Source organism: Grampus griseus, assembly GCF_964374135.1.
Source record: "Grampus griseus genome assembly, chromosome: 17".
NCBI lineage: Eukaryota > Metazoa > Chordata > Mammalia > Artiodactyla > Delphinidae > Grampus > Grampus griseus.
The window spans coordinates 34,288,925-34,313,786 of NC_139011.1; the positions used below are offsets into that span (position 1 = coordinate 34,288,925).

General features: G+C 36.4%; 1 protein-coding gene across 3 annotated transcripts in view; it reads left to right on the forward strand.

The window, feature by feature from the left end:
- Nucleotides 1–24,862, forward strand: part of UBR5 (ubiquitin protein ligase E3 component n-recognin 5) — a 143,633-nt gene that overhangs the window by 66,135 nt on the left and 52,636 nt on the right. For 2 of the 3 annotated variants that reach the window (XM_082674635.1, XM_082674637.1), the window contains exons 13-25: nt 588–705; nt 3,863–4,047; nt 7,200–7,309; nt 8,147–8,259; nt 9,278–9,421; nt 9,507–9,618; nt 9,862–10,016; nt 10,277–10,474; nt 15,015–15,225; nt 16,184–16,310; nt 20,245–20,396; nt 20,833–20,928; nt 21,295–21,418. In XM_082674635.1, the coding sequence (XP_082530761.1) occupies nt 588–705; nt 3,863–4,047; nt 7,200–7,309; nt 8,147–8,259; nt 9,278–9,421; nt 9,507–9,618; nt 9,862–10,016; nt 10,277–10,474; nt 15,015–15,225; nt 16,184–16,310; nt 20,245–20,396; nt 20,833–20,928; nt 21,295–21,418 (1,845 nt within the window). The remainder of the gene's footprint in view (nt 1–587; nt 706–3,862; nt 4,048–7,199; nt 7,310–8,146; nt 8,260–9,277; nt 9,422–9,506; nt 9,619–9,861; nt 10,017–10,276; nt 10,475–15,014; nt 15,226–16,183; nt 16,311–20,244; nt 20,397–20,832; nt 20,929–21,294; nt 21,419–24,862) is intronic. The other variant, XM_082674636.1, reaches the window with a different exon arrangement.

The following is a 24,862-nucleotide window of genomic DNA, read 5'->3' on the forward strand; positions in this document are numbered from 1 at the left end:
TCCTACAACCCAAATGTAACTACTATTAAGATTTTGGGAGTATTTTATTAATCTTTTTTTTTTTCCTATATATAAACGTGTACTTTGCTTTTATTTAATTAGAAACTTAGAGTGTTTTTCATACTTTTTTCATTTAACAGCTACATAAAATATAATTTTAAAGGTTATTAAAGTATGTCATTGTATGAATATTCTGTGCCTCATTTAATTATTCCTTTAATGTTCGAAAGGGGCTTCAAATGTATTTTCTGTTGTGTTTTAGGGAGTTATCAGCAACTTTGCATTGGCAGAAGTAATGTATAGGGGAATTTACTAATGAAACAGAATTATTTGGAAGTAAATATCAAATGATGAATTTCCTGTGACTTTTAATCCTAAATGTTTAGTAAAAGTGGACCCAGTTATGTATTGTAAACCTGTGATCAAGTTATGATTATTAATAAGTTACACATGCTAATATTATACTGAGGCAAAAATATTAGAGAAGGAATATACAAGTAATACTTAAATATAATGTGTATAATTTCAGATTTATTTAATGGGCTTCTTCGCCGCTTATTTGTCCAATTTTTGCTTTTCCTTTTCAGGGGTGTAGTCCCTTTTAGTCAAAGGAAAAAAATGTTAGAGAAAGCTAGAGCAAAAAACAAAAAGCCCAAATCTAGTGCTGGTATTTCTTCAATGCCGAACATCACTGTTGGTACCCAGGTAAGTGGTTAGAATTAAGTCTGTCCTGAGACTTCTCTGGTGGTCTTCCTTGGGTAAGTCTCCACGCTCCTAATGCAGGGGGCCCCAGATTTGATCCCTGGTCGGGGAACTAGATCCCACATGCATGCCCGCCACTAAGAGTTCATACGCTGCAACTAAGAAGTCCACGTACCTCAACTAAGAAGTCTGCATACTGCAGGCAAAATAAATAAATACATATTAAAAAAAAAAAAAGAATTAAGTCTGTCCTAAGGGACATTGTTGCTCATCAAAATCATTTCTTCCCCTGTAATTAATTCCCCTGTAGGCAGTTTTATAAATGAATGTCATTTGAAGGACCTGGTTCCAGTAGTATGTATGTGCCACATCACTTTTCACTCAATAGCTGAGTAACATAGATTCTGCCCTGATGTCAGCTGGTTTTCCTGTGGGACAGGAATCTCAGATTAGCCTGGTTTTAAGAATCATTTGGTACTTAAATGTAGAGTTTAAAAATGTAGAGTCTGGAGCCCCTTGCCTGAATTATTCTTTCAGTTGGTTGGTGGTAGGACACAGGCTTCCTTATGTGTCACAAACATCCCAGATGATTCTTATGACCAAGCAGTTTGAAAGATACTGCTCTCTGGCAATATTGTCAGCATGAGGCAGGAGTCTTCGTCAAATCCTCGTGTTTCTACTAGTTTCTGAGATGGTTTTAGCCTCTTATATATATATCTTATGGAATGTGATTTTCTAGTACCCCAATGGTTCTCAAAGTGTGGTCCAAGGACTCCTGCTGGCTTCTCAGCCCTTTCGGGGGATCTGAGAGTCCTTCTTTTTCCAGTTACCTATCTGTGTAAGGCTGAGTTGTCGTCATATACTTTAGCTAAAGTAACATATTACAGCAAATTGAATGCAGGAGCATACATGGGACTCCAGCTGTCTTCCATTAAATTAGACATTAAGAGATTTGCAAAAATGTAAACAATGCCACTTTTCTTGCTGATTTTTTAAAAAATGTAGTTATTTTTATAAATTATATTAACATGGGGTTTATTAATATTAAATATTTAAAATTTTCAGTTTTAATTACTAATACATTAAATACCAACTATATATGACCCACATAAACAAAAGATTTGGGGATTCTTGGTAATATTTAAAAAGGGGAGACGGTCCTGAGACCAAAAGAGTCTGAACACTACCGTTATACTTCTAATTCATTAGATTCTGTTAGAAATTTATCTTCGGGTTAAAAGTCGATATTTATATTCATTATAGCAAGTGCTGCAATGAGTGTTTAAGGACTTTATAATCCCTAACGCTTAGACAAGTGTTGGGTTTTGTGACGTAACATGGCACTAATTTCCTCATCTAGCACTTTTTTTTCAATTCAGCTTTTTCTCATCACTGTAAGGTGGTATCATGTTTACATTACCTATGTCTTAAAAAGTAATCACTGCTTTAGCTGTTACTTTTCTCCAAAACTCAGCTTATGTACTTCTTATTTTTGTTTGGGACTCCCATTTGTTTTGGTCCTATTCATGGTTGTCTTGTTCTGACTCCTTTGTTGGCCTTCCAACTAGGAAGTTTTCAGCAATTACCCATTATTTTGAATATTGTTGTTTAGTCTTCATTATTTACATCAGTTGGTTTGGACAGATCTCTCTTTTCTAGGAGCTCCCTTTTTCTTATTCAGTTCACATACTGATTTCTCATGTTTTCAAAGTTCCTTATTTATTAGACTCACATATTAGCAGAATATCCTGGCAGATGCCTTATTAGCATGTAGGATGACATTACTATAGACAGGGAGGGTAGAAAAATCCTTTAAAGATGCACTGAAGAAAAGTTTTAAGCAATAGCTTGGCACTAAATTGGTGAAAAATAGCAGCATATTCCAATACTTTGGTATAGAATAAGATTTTGTTTTAAAGTGTAGAAAACTGGAGGTTTAAGACAGTCATGGCCACATAATGGGGAAATCGTTCATATGTTAACATCAGAAAGAATGGTCGATCAGTTAAGAGTTTGCAGCCGCACCTGCACTCACAGATCATAATTGTGGAGAGTAGTATGTTTAGCAAATATTCATTTCATGTCTTCTTATATGCTGGATATACACCTCCTTGTCTCTAAGGTGCATTTATTTTTATAAGAAGGTGTTAATGGATAACTTCTAATATATCTTGCCACATTTCTTTGACAATTATAGCCTTCTTTCTTGTTGATCCTCTTTCAGTATTTAAGCTTTCACCAGTATTTTCCAAAAATTTATGGATGAAACCTCTCTTTAAGTCAACCTAAGCAGGACATACCCTTTTCAAGAAGTCGGCTCTTCTGAACTATTCATTCTATGCCACAGAGCTATATTTAGTGACACACAACTATTCTTTGACAGAACTCCTGCTCTGTGTCAGTATTTCCAGTTCCTGTACTTCTCAAACGTACCACCTTCTTAAGACTGTGTGACTTATATTTAATTATAAATTGACAAAATACATGATCATCATATAGTCCACTGTCAAATATAACATAATCGTTAGTCACTGGATGACTGAACAGAAAGTAAGATTGGGCTGCTTTAGAATCAAAAGAGATTTCCAGAAATAATGTTCATACCTCATTTTGAGTTACTGTTGGTGCATTTGGCAGTGTCACCTTAGAGGTTATTGGTTTTAGAGTATGACCTAGGGGTGCTCCATGGCAGTGAAGATTTATAGGTTATTCACTGCTGAACTCAGTTAACTTCTAACACTAATGTCTACATATTCTTTTTCTAATTTAAGAGAAAACTTATATTATTCAGTGAAAATTCTGGCTTGTAGGAAACAACAGTCTTCTGAGGGAAACAAGTATCGGTAGAGTTGAAGTTATGGAGCCTATATATAGCATCATGAATTAAGGAAGAAAATAATTTCAAATTATAAGAAACAGATAAAAAAATGTAATTGTTTTGTTCACATTTCACTTTTTAAATAACCTTTTTAGTTTCTTCTCTGCTATTTCTCTTCTGTGTCCTTGTGGCAGAATGGTCAGGTTATTTGCTGCATGAAATTTTAAAGTTCATTTTTAGCAAATGTGCCAATTATTCCTGCTCCATAATTTGGGAACACGTAACTCCTCTAGTTTGTTTTAAAATTGTCATCTTGATGGTGATTTTTCTTTTGTTTGCTAGGTATGCCTAAGAAATAATCCTCTCTATCATGCTGGAGCAGTTGCATTTTCAATTAGTGCTGGGATTCCTAAAGTTGGTGTCTTAATGGAGTCAGTTTGGAATATGAATGATAGCTGTAGGTTTCAGCTTAGATCTCCTGAGAGCTTGAAAAGCATGGACAAAGCTAGCAAAACTACTGAAGCTAAGTAAGTACTATGCCCTAACTAATCTTGATTTAACATCAGTTTCTAGTTTGCTCTGTATGTGAAGGGGGGTACCAAGGAGACTTAGAGGTGTACAGTGACTTAGACAAGTGTTAACGTGAGGGGGTCTTATTAAGATCCCCATGAATTTTCAAAGGAATTGGTAAAATTTACTGTTTGCAAATTGGTTAATATTTGTATATTATAGTTATTCTTAATGTTTGGTGGCCAGAATGGCAGTGTAGGGTTCTCTTTTGATGTCTTTGTTTTGTCATTAGAGTTCATCCTTGGAAGGTGTTGTATAGCAGTGATAATATGTTCAGCCATACTGTCTTAGGCAGACTTTTTCCTCCTCTCTCCATGTATAATCATCTTAATTTCTACCAAACATCTTGCCTGCATCTTGATCATTGAAAGGGTTTTACAGGTTAATGTGCTTGGGGAGGGAAATTCTATAAAGGATTTGTAAACTTTTGGGTTGGGGGGGATATGTGAACAGAAATACCACTGAATTGTGTATAACCCACATTCTGGGGCTGGCTTACTGTTTGGGAGCCAGGTACACAGATCTTAACACCTGTACTTTTAGAAGCAACTACTCATCTTTATGATTTGGTTGTTTGGTACATGATCTTAAACACTTTAGTAAAGTTTCAAAATTACTTTTTTTTTTAATGTTGTAAAAATACATGAGCATTATAGAAACGTGGAAGAGTAATATAATATCACATTCCAGAAATAGCATTTTAAATATTTTGGTATACTATTTTCTTTTATTCTAAATTATACAAGCATTGAAAAGAAATGATTGGGACTGTACTATACATATAGATTTTTAAAGTTTCGAAATTTTTTGCTCAAATTAATGTAATGATTGTACAAGGATTACTGTTAAAATAAGTTTAAAGATATTCTTTTATAAACCAAAGCTACTGTAATTTATGCCTAATTAAGTTTTTTGCTTATTTTGTGCTTTGTGCTCTCTGTCTTGTTTTTATTTTTTAAATTTATTTATTTTTTTGTTTTAGAATATGTTTATTCAATTAAATGGATTTATAATACTTTATATTAAAGTGCAAGACACGGTGTGGATATTTTCCAAGCACATGAATTTCAGCTGGCACTAGATTTATAAGGAACCCGTGTAAGAGAAAAAGGTTTTTTAGAATCCTCTTCCTTATCTAGCCCATATTAGCTGATCGAATTGAGCATTCTTAATACCAGACTCTAGACACTTGCTTTTTAAAGGCTTACTTCATTGCAGGCAAAGGCATAAGTGAAAATACCACATTGCCATCTCCCCTAAACTCCCACGTTTTATCCCAGGGTAGGTCATACTCTTGGTCTGGGTGTTTAGCACGATGGTGGAGGTGCTTGTTGATGGCTAGTGATACATGACTTCTCTTAGGTCATAAGTTGATCCTTGCTTGGCAGCTCTCTTCCTTTGCTTCTTCAAAGGGAGAAACCAAAGTGTTGAGTAGGATGTGACATGCCATCTTTTTTTTTTTAACGTCTTTATTGGAGTATAATTGCCTTACAGTGGCGTGTTAGTTTCTGCTGTATAACAAAGTGAATCAGCTATACATATACATATATCCCCATATCCCCTCCCTCTTGCGTCTCCCTCCCACCCTCCTTATCCCACCCCTCTAGGTGGTCACAAGGCACCGAGCTGATCTCCCTGTGCTATGCGGCTGCTTCCCACTAGCTATCTACCTTACGTTTGGTAGTGTATATGTGTCCATGCCACTCTCTCACTTTGTCACAGCTTACCTTTCCCCCTCCCCATATCCTCAAGTCCATTCTCTAGTAGGTCTGTGTCTTTATTCCCATCTTGCCCCTAGATTCTTCATGATCATTTTTTTTTCTTTTTTTAGATTCCATATATTGTCTTGTTTTTAAAAATAGGTGGATAGACTTTCCCTCTATTTGCATTGATTGTTTTTATCCTAGAAATAAAAGTAGCAAAATACATTTTCATTGTTTATGAAACTTTGTAAAGAGCATTTGAAATCTTTTTGATGTGCACAAATAGAAAACGAGATTAAAATAGGATGTGGTATTTATATCCTGTGATTTATTAAGTTTTTCAGAACCTTCCTTGAAATTTGCCTTCTTTATTAATAAACTTGGTAAAAGAGCTAAGTGAAATTAAATGTTAAGAAGATAATCATTTTCATGTCAGTAGACTCTTATAGTCATGGAAACGTGCTGACTTTAAGCGTGCTCGTGATGAGTCAGTACTGGCTTGCTTCCACTGTCACAGGATTTGCAGAGCAGCCATGAGTGTTCATGTGTGCTTGTACTGAGAACTTTGCTAAGATGCTGGTAAAAATAACGCTGTTTTTCTATGGACTATTTCTAAACTCAGGTGAAATTCCTGGTGGGGTTAATAGCAGATGAGGGGGTTAAGATGATAGCCCTGATTATAATATATACCAGCATAATCTATATATAACAAATTTCTGAGTAATACATGACTTTTCTCTCTAAAAATTGACATCTGCCTTTTAATGAATAAAAATATATTTTTACCATCTGTAGAATATTATGTAGTTGCTATAGTTATCTTCTCGAGTACAGCATTAATGAAATAACTCAAGGAAGAGGGATAGTTTATTCATACTATAATTTCTCATTTCAGTTATAGCAGGTGATTATTCTTGGACCATCTGGTGGTAAAGTTTTGTAAGCCATTGCAAGGAGAGTTCCTTCTTTGAACTCTAGGAAATTAATGATATAGTAGACTTTTTATTTATTTGCCTTTATCATCTTTTCAGTTAAATTGCAGTGTCCAAGTCAGGATTTACTGAAGTGTGAAACTTGTTTCTCAAGAGGCTTATGATAAAGCTATATTGATAAATTGAGTGTAGCTTTTGTTGTTATTCCTAGATAAGGCTTATCTGAACCATTGTTCCACGTTGTTGATAGCTTCACATAGTATATTTCTTTCCTATTTTAAAACATTAAGAAAAATTTGAAGTATGCAATGTGTATCTTTTTCAGTTTGCATCCTAAAGAATAACCATTTTGTATAAGTTTTTACTATTTCATTCCCTAATGAGAATAAACTTGAGTCTTAAAAATAAGCCATTCGACAGGTTCCTAATATGTCATTTTCCTAATTATAAGGAGAATCTTATTTCTAATTGCAGGCCTGAAAGTAAGCAGGAACCTGTGAAAACAGAAATGGGTCCTCCACCATCTCCAGCATCCACGTGTAGTGATGCATCCTCCATTGCCAGCAGTGCATCAATGCCGTATAGTAAGTTTTATGTGTAGTACACATTGGTCAAAGTAAGATCCCAGGCAGAGAGCTGTGTTCAGTTTGTTTCTGATTTGAGGCAACTCAGACCATTTTTAATATCTTTTAATATAAATTGTGTTCCTACTAGTTTGATTTTTTTCAATGTGCAACTTTATTTAAATAGAAAAACAGTATTTACAGTGTTGAGTATTCTTGTTGTTTTTGCGAGTTATAATTTGCTGCAATATGTAAAGTGCATTGCAGTAATAGAAGGAAATAATTGCCCCTCTAGAATATCTGCCTACCTTTGTTGGGACTATTATTGTAGATTGGTTATGGCTTGGTCACAACTTTCGCTCAGAATTTGTAGAATTTAAAAACCTAGATTTACTACTGCACCTTGGATTTAAAGAATTTTTTTTAAAAAAGCTTTCCAAAGTACATTTATTTTCTAGTTTTAATTGCTTTGTACTTGAGGAAATTGAAAGTTTTTAATAGTCATGTGCTAGTTTTAAGAACAGCCCAACAGATCCTCCTTTTTAAACATGGGTCCGATAGCCCTAACTTTGAGGGTCCAGAATAAGTTTAAAATTTTTAAATACTTCTTTGCAGTTGTTTATAGTAGTGTTAATATTGTTAGGCATTAACAAACATGGATATTTTTCACTATGAATTCATTTAAAGTGGAAGTTAGTTATGAAAGCTCAATTCATAAAGCAGTAGTTCATGAAATTTATTTAGATGTCTCAGTTATGTATCCCTTTACAAATGATCTTTTTTCATATATTTAGATGAAATCTATAAAGTCTCTTTCACATTTTCTTTTTGGTACTTACCATTTTGTTGTTGTCTAAGAACGACGACGGTCCACCCCTGCCCCAAAAGAGGAGGAAAAGGTGAACGAAGAGCAGTGGTCTCTTCGGGAAGTCGTTTTTGTGGAAGATGTTAAGAATGTTCCTGTTGGCAAGGTTTGTTCAGAATGTCTAAGAATTAGTTACTAACTGAACTATAATGGTATTGGTTATCGAAGAACTTACGGTTGGTGAGTGCTCATCAGCCCTTTCCTCAAGGCTGCTTTATTTATCACCTCTAATGATCTCTTTAGTCCCATCCTTTAATCTGATGCACGTATCTCCTTTGTCCCTGACAGATGAACTGAAGATTATTATACCTCTCCTTGAGCATTTATGGTGATATTCTGCTTTTTTTAAAAAGTGTTATTTTGGAATAATTTTAGATTTACAGAAAAGTTGCTAAGAGATAACAACATTACTTTTTGATACAGTCCATTCTTTGGGACTTATACAGTTTTAATGGAGATGATCTTCCATAACATTTAAAAATCTTGCTACTGTCTTTAAGCTTCCACTTTCTCTTCCCTTCTTCCTGGAGAGGGTCTTGCCTCCTAAGAAACCAAGTGAGTAGAGTTCATCAGCTGGAATGCCATTAATTTCACCTTTGTCCTTTCACATTCTTAAAAACAAAATGGGACTATAGCTGTAGAATACCTGCAAAGTAACTTTTCCTGATTGCTCTTTAGTTTGTGAAATGGAATGGTCTTTCATTTGGACTTAAAGGGCAGAGTAGATACATCATGTCCTGCAATTTACAAAGGCCTTTTGATTTCAAATAGAACTGTAGTTTACGGGCAGCTATGTTTTTCTAAGACGATCACATTGGCTTAAAATCAAAAGCAGTAAGTAGCAGAGGTAGGACTCAAGTATTCTGGTTTCAAGTCCTGTGCTTGGCTTTCTGTGCATTGCTCACTCTACCTATGTTGTCTGTGGATAATATGTCATGGAAGTAGATGTCAACAGTATATTTGGTGAGTGTGTTCAGGTTAATTTTACAACTTGACGATCATTGAAGAAACATACTCATAAGGAATTAAGTGCCTTCAGTGTTAAATTGGTTCAATGACTCTAACTTGCATATTGATTTCATATGAGTTAGTGTTAACATTTATCGTATTTACCTGTATTCTAGGTGCTGAAAGTGGATGGAGCCTATGTTGCTGTAAAATTTCCAGGAACGTCCAGTAATACAAACTGTCAAAACAACTCTGGTTCAGATGCTGACCCTTCTTCTCTCCTTCAGGATTGTAGGTTACTTAGAATTGATGAACTGCAGGTAAGTGTAGAGGACTCACTCAGCAGGTGAATGTCGGGACCCTGAGTATGTTACAGATTTGAGAGCAAAATTCCTTGTCATGCAGGTTGTCAAAACTGGAGGAACACCAAAAGTTCCTGACTGTTTCCAAAGGACTCCTAAAAAGCTTTGTATACCTGAAAAAACAGAAATATTAGCAGTGAATGTGGATTCCAAAGGTAAAAGATTTTGTAACTTTTCTAACTGGCATACTCCATGTTCTATTAATACTTGTGCAGTGAATGGGGATTAGATAAAGTGGTTTGGGGCATTTGGCAGTTTTTGTCTCCTGTGTGTAACGTTATGGAATGAAATGTATCTACATTTGAAATGTGGCTAGAGATGTAAAATTTGGTAGGTACTTACTAGAGTTCACTAAGGATGTGTAACATTTTTTTTTTAACATTTATGTGTTTCTGAAGGTGTGCATGCTGTTTTGAAGACTGGAAATTGGGTACGGTACTGTATCTTTGATCTTGCTACAGGAAAAGCAGAACAGGAAAATAATTTCCCTACAAGCAGCATTGCTTTCCTTGGTCAGAATGAGAGGAATGTAGCCATCTTTACTGCTGGACAGGTATAGAGGCTTATTTTTGCTTTTAAAAATTTATATGACAACATTGGCATTTTTGTGATCCTTAGGGTTTGGCTCTAGTTTGCTTGTTATTAAACATTGAAGAATTTAGAATATTCAACATATTTTAATATTAAGTTTCTTATTTGGTCACTATTACAAACATATAAAATCTAATTTGAAAATAAATATAACTATTGTAAAAATCAGACATAACATTTTTGATTGGGAGCCAAACTTTTTAATTTTCACCTCTATTATAGGAGTCTCCTATTATTCTTCGAGATGGAAATGGCACTATCTACCCCATGGCCAAAGATTGCATGGGAGGAATAAGGGATCCTGATTGGCTTGATCTTCCACCTATTAGTAGTCTTGGAATGGGTGTACATTCTTTAATAAATCTTCCTGCCAATTCAACAATCAAAAAGAAAGCTGCTATTATCATCATGGCTGTAGAGGTAATCTGACTTTTGAAACTACTTGGCATTTCAATTCAGAAGGCACTGCTGGAGTCTAGGGAAACAATCTTGAATAGATCATTCATTGCCGGTTCCCTATGGGAACTAATAGTCTATTAGGACAAGAGAGATGCGTATACCATTGATTACAGTGTGATTTAAGCGTTTGAGTAAGGCATGCATAATGTTGTAGAAGTACAAAAGAGAGGGCTGCAAATCAAACTGTGACTGTAGAGGCTTCTCTGAGGAGGTGATACCTGGATATAGTTTTAAAGAATCAGATAGGGGTCTCCTAGACGCAGGATGAAGGTAGGAAGTGTTATCCCAGGCACAAAGAGCAGCCTTTGTGAATCTCAGAATGTACATGTTGGGAGAACATGTACATTCTTCTGATATAACTAGAAGGTAGGGCTTATACGGATCAATGAGTGGCAAGTGATAAGGTGGGAGAAAGGCACTGGGGTGCCTTGTGCGTTAACCTAAGGGGCCTGAGCATTCCCCTGAAAGCTAGGAGGAGAAGGATTTTAAGCTGGTTTTTTTGTGTGTTTTTAAAGAAGATGAGCAGTGGATGGAGAACAGAAGTTTAGAGACCAGATAAAAAAGCTAATGTAATTATCCATGTTAGAAACAAAGTAAGCTTGAACTCTTTTTTTTTTTTTTTTTTTTTTTTTTTTTTTTTTTGCGGTACGCGGGCCTCTCACTGCTGTGGCTTCTCCCGCTGCGGAGCACAGGCTCCGGACGCGCAGGCTCAGCGGCCATGGCTCATGGGCCCAGCCGCTCCGCGGCATGTGGGATCTTCCTGGACCGGGGCACGAACCTGTGTCCCCTGCATCGGCAGGCAGACTCTCAACCACTGCACCACCAGGGAAGCCCTAAGCTTGAACTCTTGGAAATAAGGAAGAGGGGATGGATTTAAGAGATCTTAAGGAAGTAGAAGCTCTAAAGCTTGGTGACAGGATGTCAGCAGTAAATGAAAGGAAGGGGTTGTAAAGCTTCTGATTTAGGTGTGGATGATAGGGAAATGAAAAATTGGAGAAACTGGAAATTCTCTGGTGGTCCAGTGGTTGTGGCTCCCCGCTTCCACTGCAGGGGGCACGGGTTCGTTCAATCCCTGGTCAGGGAACTAGAATCCCGCATGCCGTGCGGTGCAGCCAAAAAACCCCAGAAAAATAGGAAAAACAAATGGGATAAGGGGAAAAGATGAGTTTAGTTTTGAACATACTGTGGTTGAGGTGTTTGTATTTGTTAGATGTGGAGGCAACACCACTGGAAGTTATTGGAGCAATTTGAGCAGAGAATGACCTGATTTGCTTTACGTTTTCAAAAGGTCATTGCTAACACGCTGAGAATACAAGGGGGATGGGTTGGAAGTAGGGAGGCCAGTTAGGAGGCTATTAAAAGAATTCAGGTGGAAGGTGATGTTGGCTTGACCCAGGAGGTGGAATAATAAGTGATTAGACTGTAGATATACTAGATACGTTTTAAAGTAGAGCCAACAGGATTTGCTTATGGCTAAATATAGGGTGTCAAATAGAGGAAGCAGAGGGTAAAAGGTTTTGAAGAGTGAAGTTGCTGTTTATCGAGATGAAGACTGTAGGATTGAAGCAGGTTCTGGGGGGTGAGATCAGGAGTTTAAGATTCTTATCAGATAGCCAAGAGGAGATGGTGAATAGAGTTAGATGTGTAAGTTGGAAGACCAGGAGAGAGGGGACCAAGCTGGAGAAGTGTACTTAGGAGTTGTCAGTATATCTGTGATATTTAAAGGACTTATACTGAATGAGATTACTAAAGTCTTGGAGGAGAAAAAAGATCTAAGGCCTGAGCCATGAAAATAGTCTCAGCATTTAAATACCAGGAGATAAAAAGAAACCTGCATGAGAGACTGAGAAGGAATTGGAGGGAAACGAATGAGTTTTGTCTTGGAAGCTAAGCAAAGAGCATGTGTCAAGCAGGATGTGTTGTTCAAGTGTATGAAATGATGCCGTAGGACAGTAGGGCGTGTACTGAATACTGACTTTTGCGTTTGGCTCCATCTAGGTCATTGTTGACAGTGGGGATGCAGGCCTGATTTAGAGTGAGCTAAGGAGAAAATGGGAGTTGAGGAACTTAGACAACTCTTTTGAGGAATCTTTCTATAAAAGATAGAAATGGAGCTTAGAATGGGAGCTTATTTACCCTCCATTAAGTTGGAGGTGATAAGCAAATTTACTAGAACTGCATCTAAAATAATCTGAATCTAGGTGCTCCTGAGAGATACCCATGAGCTTTTGTTTAGAGACACAGTGCTCATATTCTTAGTTTAGCTTTAATTGTTAACCTACTAGACTAGTGGTTCCAAACTGGTAGGGGTATGGGGTTGAAGGAGGTGGCCGTGGTCTGAATGTGGCCCCTAGAAATAGACTTCACATCATTTAAAAATTCTTGATTGGTTGCCAGCATTCAAAAATCACAGAATTTGTATTTAAAACTCAGATTTTCAGGTGCTCTTAAAGAATTAGAAGATAATGGTGATATTGGGCCATTATAAAAACATTAAGTCCTCTTAGAGGCTATACATGGTGTCTCCAGTTCATTGCAGTTCCCACTATTTAAAATTTGTTGCTCTAAGTCCAAATGTTAGTCACCATTTATTTATTATACGGTTTGTGTTACCTTTCTTACAGCCAGCCTCCTCCACTCACTTATACTTTTGCATATGCTTCTGTAGGCATTTGATTCTATGACCCCTGCACTTTGTCAGCATCCCAAGGGTAGCGATAAAGTGTGCCATCATTTATCTTTCTAAATAGCCTTCATTTACTAGGGCTTGGTGCACGGTAGACGTGCAAGAAATTTTTGCTGAACTCTCTGCTTTGTGTTATAAGAATAAGTGACAACATACAGTGATGCAGGATAAACATAGTAAGCGTGGTATTGATACTGTCAGTGTGAGAGCCCATATACTGCCCAGCAGGTTGGAGATGAGAGCTCCCTGTAGAGTAGCTGCTTCAGCCAGATGACTGGCTGATTGCTTGAAAACATTCTATATATCACAGCAGTGTGCAGCAAAATATCTTAATTTTAGTTATTTTTAAATGTACTGCACTTTTCATTCTTTGGAGAGACTTTGACATATTCTCTCAACGTATTGATTAGTGCATATTTGCCACTAGACTTTGGGAAATTTAGTCTTATGTCGCCCACCTCATATTCTTGAACTGGAGCTTGCAATTTATGGGGTCACTTCAGGATCATAGTTCCACAGTCAGAATGGCTTATCTCACGTGTGTCAAGTACTGAAAACAGTTTTTTAGCTGTATTTTCTTGTGCCCTTCTTCCCCCATTGTTACTTCCTCTCATCCTCATAAGGTTGGGGGAAGGGATGGGTTATCTAGGCAATTTGTGGAGAGCTGCCAAGTTCAAAAGCATCTCTCTTCTTTCCTTTGTATTCCCACGCATTCTTTTCCCACCTGTTTTCTTCCAGTTCTCAATTTTATTTAAAATGAACAGATATGCTTGTTTTCCATAACTAATGCTTTACATTCAGTCGATTAAATATCCCATAACTATAGTTTACATTCTGAAAAAAGTACATTTGAACTCTTTGGTCTATTTATGCTGTGTCTTAAGTTTGTTTAGGCTGCTACAGACAGAGTGGCTTATAAACAACCGAAATTTACTTCTCATGGTTAAGGAAGGTGGGAAGTTCAAGATCAAGGTGTGGGCAGATTCGGTGTCTGATGAGGGCCCTTTCACTGGTTCACAGATGACCATGTGTCCTCACACAGTGGAAAGGGAGAACTCTGGTCTCTTCAGCCCCCTTTAAGGGCAGTGATCACATTCATGAAGGCTCCACCCTCACGGCCTAATGACTGTCCAGAGGCCCTACCTCCAAATACCATCCACATTGGGGATTGGGCTTCAACATGAATGGGGGGGGGAATATTCCATCCACAGCATGCTATTTCTCAGGTAGAAGATGATATATAAATACTTGATCATTACTACCATGTCTTTGACAATGAAGTACATTAGTTGTCACCTTTGGGGATTGTGTCTGTCGTTATTTCTGGGGGGAGTTGAAGGTTTTGGCTTTCATGTACCATAGTGTGACGTAAATGTAACCTTAAAGAGCACAAGAAGGTGAGAATAAGCTTGGAATAAAATGTATACCCTATGCTTAATTGGTTAACAATATTAATAGAGTTCTAATTTGATAGTTATATATGATGTAAATAAGGGTGCTGTATAAACTATGATCTATAGGTCCAATCCAGCCACTCCCATTTATGCATTGTATATCTGGCTGCTTTCCTGCCACAGTTAGAGTTGAGTTAGTTGCAGAAGCTGAAGATATTTATTGGTCCTTTACATTCCTGTCAGTTGTATTCTGTGCTTAAGGGTACCTTCAAGTTCAGCTTCCTTTGCCAGGCCACCTTAAATTGTCTCTGTGTATCTGCAGAGCTGATTATATTATTGTGTTGGCCATGTGAACTTTTTGACATGTGTAATGTGCTGTACAAATTCATTGAAGTTTTTTTCCTAATTTGTCTGAGCACAGAAACAAACCTTAATGCAGCACATCCTACGCTGTGACTATGAGGCCTGTCGACAATATCTTATGAATCTTGAGCAAGCGGTTGTTTTAGAGCAGAATCTACAGATGCTACAGACATTCATCAGCCACAGATGTGATGGAAATCGAAATATTTTGCATGCTTGTGTATCAGTTTGCTTTCCAACCAGCAATAAGGAAACTAAAGAAGAAGAGGGTGAGATTAAGAACTGTAACATGATCTTTAAGAGGAATTTTGGGCAATTTTGAAAATATAAAAATTATTAAAGAAAATCACTGTAAAGAATTTGTATGTACTTTTACTTTGCTTTGTAAAATCTAGGAGTCTCAGAAGGTAAAAATGCCTGTTAGGATGAACATGTAACATGAATAAATAAAATTTTTATCAATGTGTTTCTGTTGCCTTAAATTCTAATTTCTCTGTTAAGTACAAACTGTATATATGATACTTAAGAGCTTTACTGATTTTATAATTGCTGGTGACTTATATTACCATGGGAATTATTTAGCAAGTTAAGTCAAATTATATTGAGAAGTCAAATTATATTGAGGCAACTCTTATCCCAATTTTCAGAATGTAGAGGGAAAAATAACCTAGTGAGTTGTTAGATGTTTTTGGAAAAGTAAATAAGCTTTTTGCCATAAAGTTTTTAATTGGCTAAGTGAAGGGGGAAACTGAAAACCTAAAGTGTAACTGTGTAATTCATATGGTTTTCCTTATTTTGAATTCTGCAGTTGATATTCTGGTAGCTACGTTTTTGAACAGTGGTTTGCAAGTTTCTGACCTTTATCTCGTTATCGTTGACTGACTAAAGGATTATAAGTAGTGTATAAATTAAGATTGAGGTACCGATATGTAGGCCTTTTCTTCCTTGGTAGTGAAAGCTAAATTTCAGCCTACTTGTGAATAACCTTATTTTTTATCTTTGGGGGTTGAAAAGTAAGGCAGAATAAGGAAATAATTCACATTAAAGGTCATAGTTCATTCTAGCTTAAGTGTTGCTCTAAGGAGGGAAAATTAAGCTGTTATCACTAGTATGTGAATTAGAATACTAAAACACTTAGCAGTTAGCATTTAATGGCCTGTACATACTTCATCTCTTAGTTATTTTTGAAGTTTAAATTGATCCTAATTTTTTTCTCTTATGTTTCAGAAGCAGAGCGCTCTGAAAGAAATACATTTGCAGAAAGGCTTTCTGCTGTTGAGGCCATCGCAAATGCAATATCAGTTGTTTCAAGTAATGGCCCAGGTAATCGGGCTGGATCATCAAGTAGCCGAAGGTAATGTGATTTTTACCAGGAAAGTTTAATTGGTGGAAACATAATCCAAGTACAGAAAGAAATGTATCTCTTTCCTATCATATGCATGAATTGGTGGGTCCTTTTGTTTTGTTTTTGTTCCTCCCAATATCAACCTGGGAAAAATACCTGACAATATCTAGTTAGAGTTTAGGTGTAAAACAGTAGGACCTAGGGTCCTTCAAAAATTTGAGGTAATTTAGACAAGTAGTTCAAACTTGATTCTTTGAATGTGTTTTAAACTCATCATTCGTGTTTCCTAGGAAGTTATTTTCTTTAGTTGGAGAACAAGTAATATAATAATTGAGAGAACCTCAATCTTTTATTTTCAGATTGTTTACTTAGCTCAGTTTCTCAGACGTCCTAAAGATCTGGGAAGAAATGAAAGGCTGATGTATATTATGAATGTTTGGTATTTTAAATTTTCAGGCTTTCTGAGTTGTGAGATGGACACTTTATAACACATTAAAAATTACTAGATGTTTGAATAGATGAAGACTATAAAGAATTCAGGATACAGCTGTCTGTAGTTTTTTTTTTCCCCCTGAAGGAAAACACATTTATATTAGACATGAGAGCCAAAATTCTTGGATACTTCACAAATCATTAATGGAAGCACTGCTCACTGTGCTAATGTGATAGGTTGTAAAGTCTACTTAAAACGAAGACACTCTTTTGCTTATTTTCTGTTCTATATTCAACTTTCCCTTTAAAAATGATTCTTCTAAAATTGGTTCCAACTTGATAGCTTCCCAGGTTCAAAAACATCCTGAAGTGAGGTTTATCAAAAACTAGTTATGGGTAACCAAATTATAATTTAAAATAGTACAGAAACATTATGTAGACTATGCAAAATGGAAATTATCATTTGTTTAGGACTACACTAGGCAAAATGTTTGGTCTAAACTGGAAAACAACTTAAATTCTTCATGAAGAAATTAGTGTCTGAATTATTTCAGGTATTTCATTTCCTCAGGGAAAATACAGGTGCAAATCAAGTTGGACTCTGATATGGTTGGTCCAATGCCAGTGCTGCCATCTTTTTTTCATGTAAGGATTATTTTGAAGGCAAAGACTAAAAGGAGCTTCAAGAGTGGGTGATGTGTTGCTCACAGAAATAATTTGCAGAGTAAGCTCCTTTGAGGCATTTGCCGAAGATTTCACTGCAGTGCTCTTAACCAATTCAAACTCAGGGCTGCCGGTTGAACAGATGAAAGCACAGGAGTCTTATTATCCACGCCGGGCAGTAGGAAGTCCACAGACTCTGCTTCATTGAAGTGAAACCCTCCTCTAGCCTACAATGGATTTTCTAGGCGATACCCCTTGATGAGTATGCAGGCTGGGATTCATGAGCTGTAAGCTCAAAACTGATGCAATTTCAATATTGAATGGAGTACTGTTAAATGCCTTCAGATGATGATTTGACTCAGAAGTTTTGTTATGTGACTCAATAGTGCCTGAGTACAAAGGGCAGATTTAGTGGAAAGCTTGATTGATGCATCTGATTGCAGGTGTATGTACTCTAGAGATTATTAATCTGGAAGACACATGACCTTCGCTTTTTTGTCACAGTGGTATGTTTGAACATGACTGGATTCTAAGGCTTCTGTAGCATGGATATAACGTGCTTACAAAGAGGAAATTACATCAACCTTGAATTCTTCCATATTGTCAGAAAATACGATGACTCCAGGCAAGTCTATACGAAGAAATGTCAAAACTCTGAATCTTAGCAGCCAAGGTGGTATCTCCTCAGTATTGTCCTCAGCCACTGAGGATACAGGTGAATCTTCATGAATTGTGTACAACATCTTGAAGAATAATTTTCTTTTTTTTGTTTTTTTTGTTTTTTGTTGTGAAAGAATCTGTATGAGGAGCTGGGCATTGTACTTAAAAATGTTCCCAAGACCTAATGAAGAAAAGAGGTAGAGGACAATTTTTTTAAATGACAAGGAATGACCCCCTCATATAATATTGAATTGACTACATCACAACAACAAAGTTGGGAGTTTGCAAGTTCAAGATGAGACTATGGTCTCAATTTATCTTCATTTATTCTTAATGTGCTCTAGGCTAGAGGTTGGAGAATAGCCCATATATGTTTTGTTTGGCCTGTGCAATGTTAAAATTTTTTTTTCTTTAAAATTTGAATGCCTTTAGATGAGCATGTATGCCTCTAGTTTGCCATGACCCCCTACTTCTTACACCTGACTGCCCTTTCCTCAGTTTATTTTACTTTCCAGGCCCAGTAGGCATTGTGTTTGTGACCCTGGTGTAAGCATTCTTCTTGATAAGCCCAAAACATGCATTTATTTTCAGGTTATTTGCAGTGCCTCCCAATTACCGCTGATTTTTTTCTCTCTGTGTGTTTTGAGTAAGACACATTAGGATACCAAGTGTCTATGTTGAGCTTATTTAAAATTGTGTAGGAGCATCACAGTGTGAAGTCACCCGGGTGTGTGCTGTTACTGGTAAGGAGCCTGCCATGCTCTTTGGGTGATATCTTGGACAGGGAAGTGACCTTGACTGAAAGAATCATAATCACTGTTCCCTGCTCCCTTCCATATTATAAAAACTCTTGAACTCAAAGATTTCTAAATTGGGAGAGAGAAGACACCAGTACCATAAAAGAATTAACTATAGGTATTTTTTAATAGTGCGTACTATAATAGCTAGTATATTTTTTGAGACATTAAAATTTACTTTGTAGAATCTTCCAAAAAATGTTTCTCTTCCCCAAGGTACATCATCATACACAAGCCTTATAAAATAGATGGGTTCCTGAAAGTAGCTTCTAAATGCATTTTTAAAAAATTTTACTCATAAAACTGAAAATGTATTGCTATGGAAAAACACACTTACCCTCGGATTAAATAATAATTAGAGAGTCAAACATTAATACAAATATTTCTGAATTACTTATTTGCAGACATATAATGCTCACCTGGTAAGGTGTTAGGTTTTTCACATCAGAAATGTCATGTCTTTGGGATTAAATCTGCCTGGGAGAAAGCAGTCCCTTATGTGTTGCCTGGCCCTTAAAATTGAATTCTTACTCTTTATTCATTTAGAAGCTCTAAAATTGTGGCCAAGTGGAAGGATTTGCCTTATGTGCTCTCTCTTAATTGCTGCTAGTTTTTAATGTGTTAATTTTGTAGCCTTTGTAAGCTTTTATTCAGAGGTATAGATTTTTGTACAGGTAGTTTACTAGTTCCCCTAATGAGGTCTGTGTTTGTGATTATTTCTTTATCTTTTTAGCGATGTGCACACCTGTATAGCAGGAGAAAAAAAAATCACGCCCAGATATTAATCTAACAACACATTTTACAAGCTCCAGTTTCATTCATTAATTTCCTTGGGATGAAGTTGTACTGTTAAAAAAACTTTTTTGTATAAAAAATAAACCTAAATTGGTCTTTGTTTGAAAACTACTTACTGTGTGGATATTAGTTCCATTGCTTTTGAGAGCACAGAAAAGGGGTTTAGTGGGCTAACAGTATTGGTTTTGTGCTAATCAGTATGTTTTGCTAATGTCTACTATTGAACTTAATTCTTACTGATGATAAACAGGGGACAGAATTTTTTTTGTTTTAATGTTCAGCTGTTCATTTATCTTAACTGTATGAAAGATTATTTCCTAATCTTAACTTCACTGCAACTTTTGTTCCCGTGCTTAAGTTTCTGTGGGAGCTTAATATAGTGGTTTTAGTGCTGAACTGGGTACTAGGATCCCCCAGTTCCATTTCTATCCCTTGCTGACTTATTCTGTGATTCCAGAATTGGCATTTGTACTTCACTTTCCTGCCTGGAGTATTTGCCTGTAGAACAAACTTTCATCTCAGATGAGAAGTTCTGTGCACCTTATCCTTACACTTAGACGTGGTAGTGAGCTCTGATTTTGTCCATGTTCTTCTAGTTTGAGATTACGGGAAATGATGAGACGTTCATTGAGAGCGGCTGGTTTGGGTAGACATGAAGCTGGAGCTTCATCCAGTGACCACCAAGATCCAGTTTCACCCCCCATAGCTCCCCCTAGTTGGGTTCCTGACCCTCCTGCAATGGATCCTGGTAAGATCTGTTATTTTATTCAGTGTTTAACAAAAAGACAGGGTCGTGAAAGAAAAGAAATAAACATTTCAGTGGGATATTTAGAAATCTGAAATTGTTAAAATTAGCATAATGAGTATTATAACTAGCTTACATAGATTTGGTTTAAGATGTTTGTAACTTAAAAATAAAAATTCTAGAAAGTCTTGTTAGATATCCCTCTTCTGCTGAAATACATATTTCTATACTGGTAAGAAGCTAGCTAATAATATATCAAGATAAGTCAATAGTTTGCCTAGTGGATTCCTTCTATTATAGTTTGGAAAAGAAGCATCCACTTAAGCCTCTGTCCGATTTCACCTTTGGCTTGCAGAGAAAAGCCTTAAGGCCAGTTAAAAGAATGTTAGGGATATGTTGCCTATAATGATGTACATCCTGCTGTTCTGTTTACTGAAAGATGGTGACATTGATTTTATCCTGGCCCCTGCTGTGGGATCTCTTACCACAGCAGCGACTGGCACCGGTCAAGGACCAAGCACCTCCACCATTCCAGGTGAGAATCTCTACTATTTTATCTACCTAGGCATTTGGAAGATAAAACTAAACACTTTGTATATAGGTTTCTACAGTTCTACACTTTATCTCAAGGAGACTTCTTGGCTTGAAAAATATCTAATTCTGTGACTTATCTTCTGTATATCAGTGAAGTTGTGGTGTGCACGTGCATATATTTCATCAGTTGACATTTATAAAATGTGTTAATGTGTTTAAATTCTCTGTAATGAAGTTATTAATTTGTTACCAATACTCAAATATTTTTCTTGTGGTTTATTTGATAGATACTCGGTATATTATTCTAGAACAGTCTTTCACTCTGTTTTGAACACTTTTGTTACCAAGTGGATCTGCTTAATTACAGGTCCTTCCACAGAGCCATCTGTAGTAGAATCCAAGGATCGAAAGGCCAACGCTCATTTTATATTAAAATTGTTATGTGACAGTGTTGTCCTACAGCCCTATCTACGAGAACTTCTCTCTGCCAAGTAAGAAGTTTAATATACTTTTGATATGAAGATTTAGCTTTACTCCTTTTACTGTTAAGTTGATCTTGCAACATATGGAACAACAATTATTTTAATTGAATTTAAAATTTATCGGAATCTAGCATTGTATTTTCCATGTTACTAAGTAAGCTCTCTTTAGTGAAAGAGGCCTTCTCGATATACACTAAATGAATAGTTTGATTTTATGTTAGCTTGATGAGGGTGTATATTTATATGTTAAAAAGATCACAGTATAGTTGCTCTCAAATGTTGAATCCATAAATTAGTTATATCACTGTCACCTGGAGAACTTTAAAAATTATACACATTCTTCCCCAAGCTCTACACTAGAAGTATAACTCAGCAGGTCTGAAATGGGGCCTGGAATCTGTATTGTGAAAATCCAAGGATGATTCTTATGGTTTCTTTGGAAATCTTGGCTTACGGAATCATCATGAGATCATACAGAGCTTTTGATAAGTATTCTGTTGTAAGTGCTCATTAACCGTTAATAGGTTACATCTCTACCTGCAACTTGATTGTTTATCTTCCTTTACAAACTCATAATGATGAGTGTTTTTATAATAGTTATTAATCTGTGCCAAGCTCTACTTGCATTAACTCTTATTCTAGATATAACTGTCTGGAGTAGATAATGTTATCCCCACTTTACATTTGCAGCAGTGGGCTTAGAGGTTAATTAACTTGCCCAGGCTCACAAAACTATTGAGTGGCATAGCTGGAATTCCAGCCCTGGTATGTGTCTTTATTACAGAACTGGGACTCCCAGCCTTGACCCTTATGTCACCTTCCCTATTTAGTACAAGAAGGTGTTATGAGTTTTTTTATCTTTGAGGGCGAGGGAGTTTTCATGTTTAAGTCTTACTGCCCTTTGGATGAAAATGACCAAATTTATGAAATTATGATTTAATGAAGGCTGCCCCACACTAGTAAAATAAGTCATTGGATTATAAACAGAGTTATTATGACAGAAGCATCTTAATAATTTATTAGTGGTTTGAGGCATAGATAAAAATGGTTTATATATGGATACATACAGTATATCTTTCTGTTTTTATTTTCTCAATTGTCATTTTTTTGCATTTATGGTGTTTTTAATCATATTATCTTTGTATAATTTCCTCGTGGTGGTGTCTAAAAAGTTATTTTATGTTCTTATTCCCTTTCTCTTTGTTGTTAATTCATTTTATATTTCTACAGTTCATTTCTGTTTCACTAGTGCTTTATTTTAGTACCCTCACAGTGGTTGACTTTTTCCTCCTTTATCTAAAAAACATATAAAATATCTGGAAAACACCCAATATGCCACTGTATTCATAAGCTGATGTTACTAGGAGAGGCAGTGTTCTTTTTTTTTTTTTTTTTTTTTTTTTTTTGCTCTATGCGGGCCTCTCACTGTTACGGCCTCTCCCGTTGCGGTTGGGAGCGCAGGCTCAGCGGCCATGGCTCATGGGCCCAGCCACTCCACGGCATGTGGGATCTTCCCGGACCGGGGCACAAACCCGTGTCCCCTGCATCGGCAGGCGGACTCTCAACCACTGCGCCACCAGGGAAGCCCAGAGGCAGTGTTCTTTTGCCTGACTTTTAGGTGATAAGTATAGAGATGATCAAACTGGCCCTTTTTGCTTTTTTATACTACAGATACAGGAGAATTTCCTAGAGTTGCTAACACAGTTTCCTAAGTGATGTATCTGGGAATTATTTACCATGGAGATGACTCAGTAAGAAAAGGGTTTTTTCTTCTTTTTTTATTGAAGTATAATTGACTTATTATGTTAGTTTCAGGTGTACAACATACTGATTTGATAATTTTTTACATTACAAAATGACCACCACGATAAGTGTAGTTACCATCTGTCACCATACAAAGTTACTACAGTGTTATTGATTATATTCCCTATGCTGTCCTCATGACTTATTTTATAACTGGAAGTTTGTACCTCACCTATTTCACTCATTCTCCTAACCCCCTGCCCTCTGGCAACCACTAGTTTGTTCTCTGCATCTATGAGTCTGTTTCTGCAAGAGGCTTCCCTTTTCTCCACATCCTCGCCAACACTTGTTATTTGTTGTCTTTTTTGATAATAGCCATTCTGACAGATGTGAGGTAGTATCTTACTGTGGTTTTGATTTGCATTTCCCTGATGACTAGTGATGTTGAACTTATTCACGTGTGTGTTGGCCATCTGTCGTATGTCTTATTTGGAAAAATGTCTGTTCAGGTCTCCGGCCCAGTTTTTAATCAGATTGGGTTTGTTTGATGTTGAATTGTATGAGTTCTTTGTATATTTTGGATATCAGTCCCTTATTGGATATATCATGGGCAAATATCTTCTCCTGTTCAGTAGGTGGGCTTTTCATTTTGTTGGTGGTTTCCTCAGAAACTTTTTAGTTTGATGTAGTCCTGTTTGTTTGATTTTGCTTTTGTTTTCCTTGCCTGAAGAGGCAGATCCAAAAAAATAAAACTAAGACCAATGTTGAAGAGCATACTGCCTGTGTTTTCTTGTAGGAGTTTTATGGGTTCAGGTCGTACATTTAAGTCTCTAATCCACTTCAAATTTATTTTTTTATATGGTGTGAGAAAGTAGTCCAGTTTGATGCTTTTGCAGTTAGCTGTCCAATTTTGTCAACACTATTTATTGAAGAGACTGTCTTTTTCCCCATTATATATTCTTGCCTCCTTTGTCATGGGTTAATTAACTTGCCCAGGCTCACAAAACTAGTGAGTGGCATAGCTGGAATTCCAGCCCTGGTATGTGTCTTTATTACAGAACGGGGACTCCCAGCCTTGACCCTTATGTCACCTTCCCTATTTAGTACAAGGTGTTTTGAGTTTTTTATTTTTGCAAGGCCCTCTCTTCTGTTCCATTGATCTCTGTGTCTTTTTTTTATGCTAGTACCATACTATTTGATTAATACAGGTTTGTAGTACTGTTTGAAATCAGGGAACATGATGCCTCCAGCTTTGGGTTTTTTCCCCTCAAGATTGCTGTGGCTGTTTTGGGGTCTTTCATGGTTCCATATAAATTTGATGATTATTTGTTCTAGTTCTTAGAAAAATGTCCTGTGTATTTTGATAGGGATTGAATTAAATCTGTAGATTGCTTTAAGTAGTTTGGTCATTTCAGTAATACTGATTCTTCCAATCCATGAGCAAGGTTTATTTTTCCATTTCTGGTCATCTTCAATTTCTTTCATCAATGTCTTATAGTATTCCACATATTCCAAGTACAGGTCTTCTACCTCCTTGATTAGATGTATTCCTAGGTAGTTTGTTATTTTTGATGCAATTGTAAATGGGATTGTTTTCTTAATTTCTCTTTCTGATAGTTTGTTTTTAGTGTATACAAATGCAGTAGATTTCTGCATATTAATTTTGTTTCCTGCAACTTTACTCAATTCATTTATTTGTTCTAATTGCTT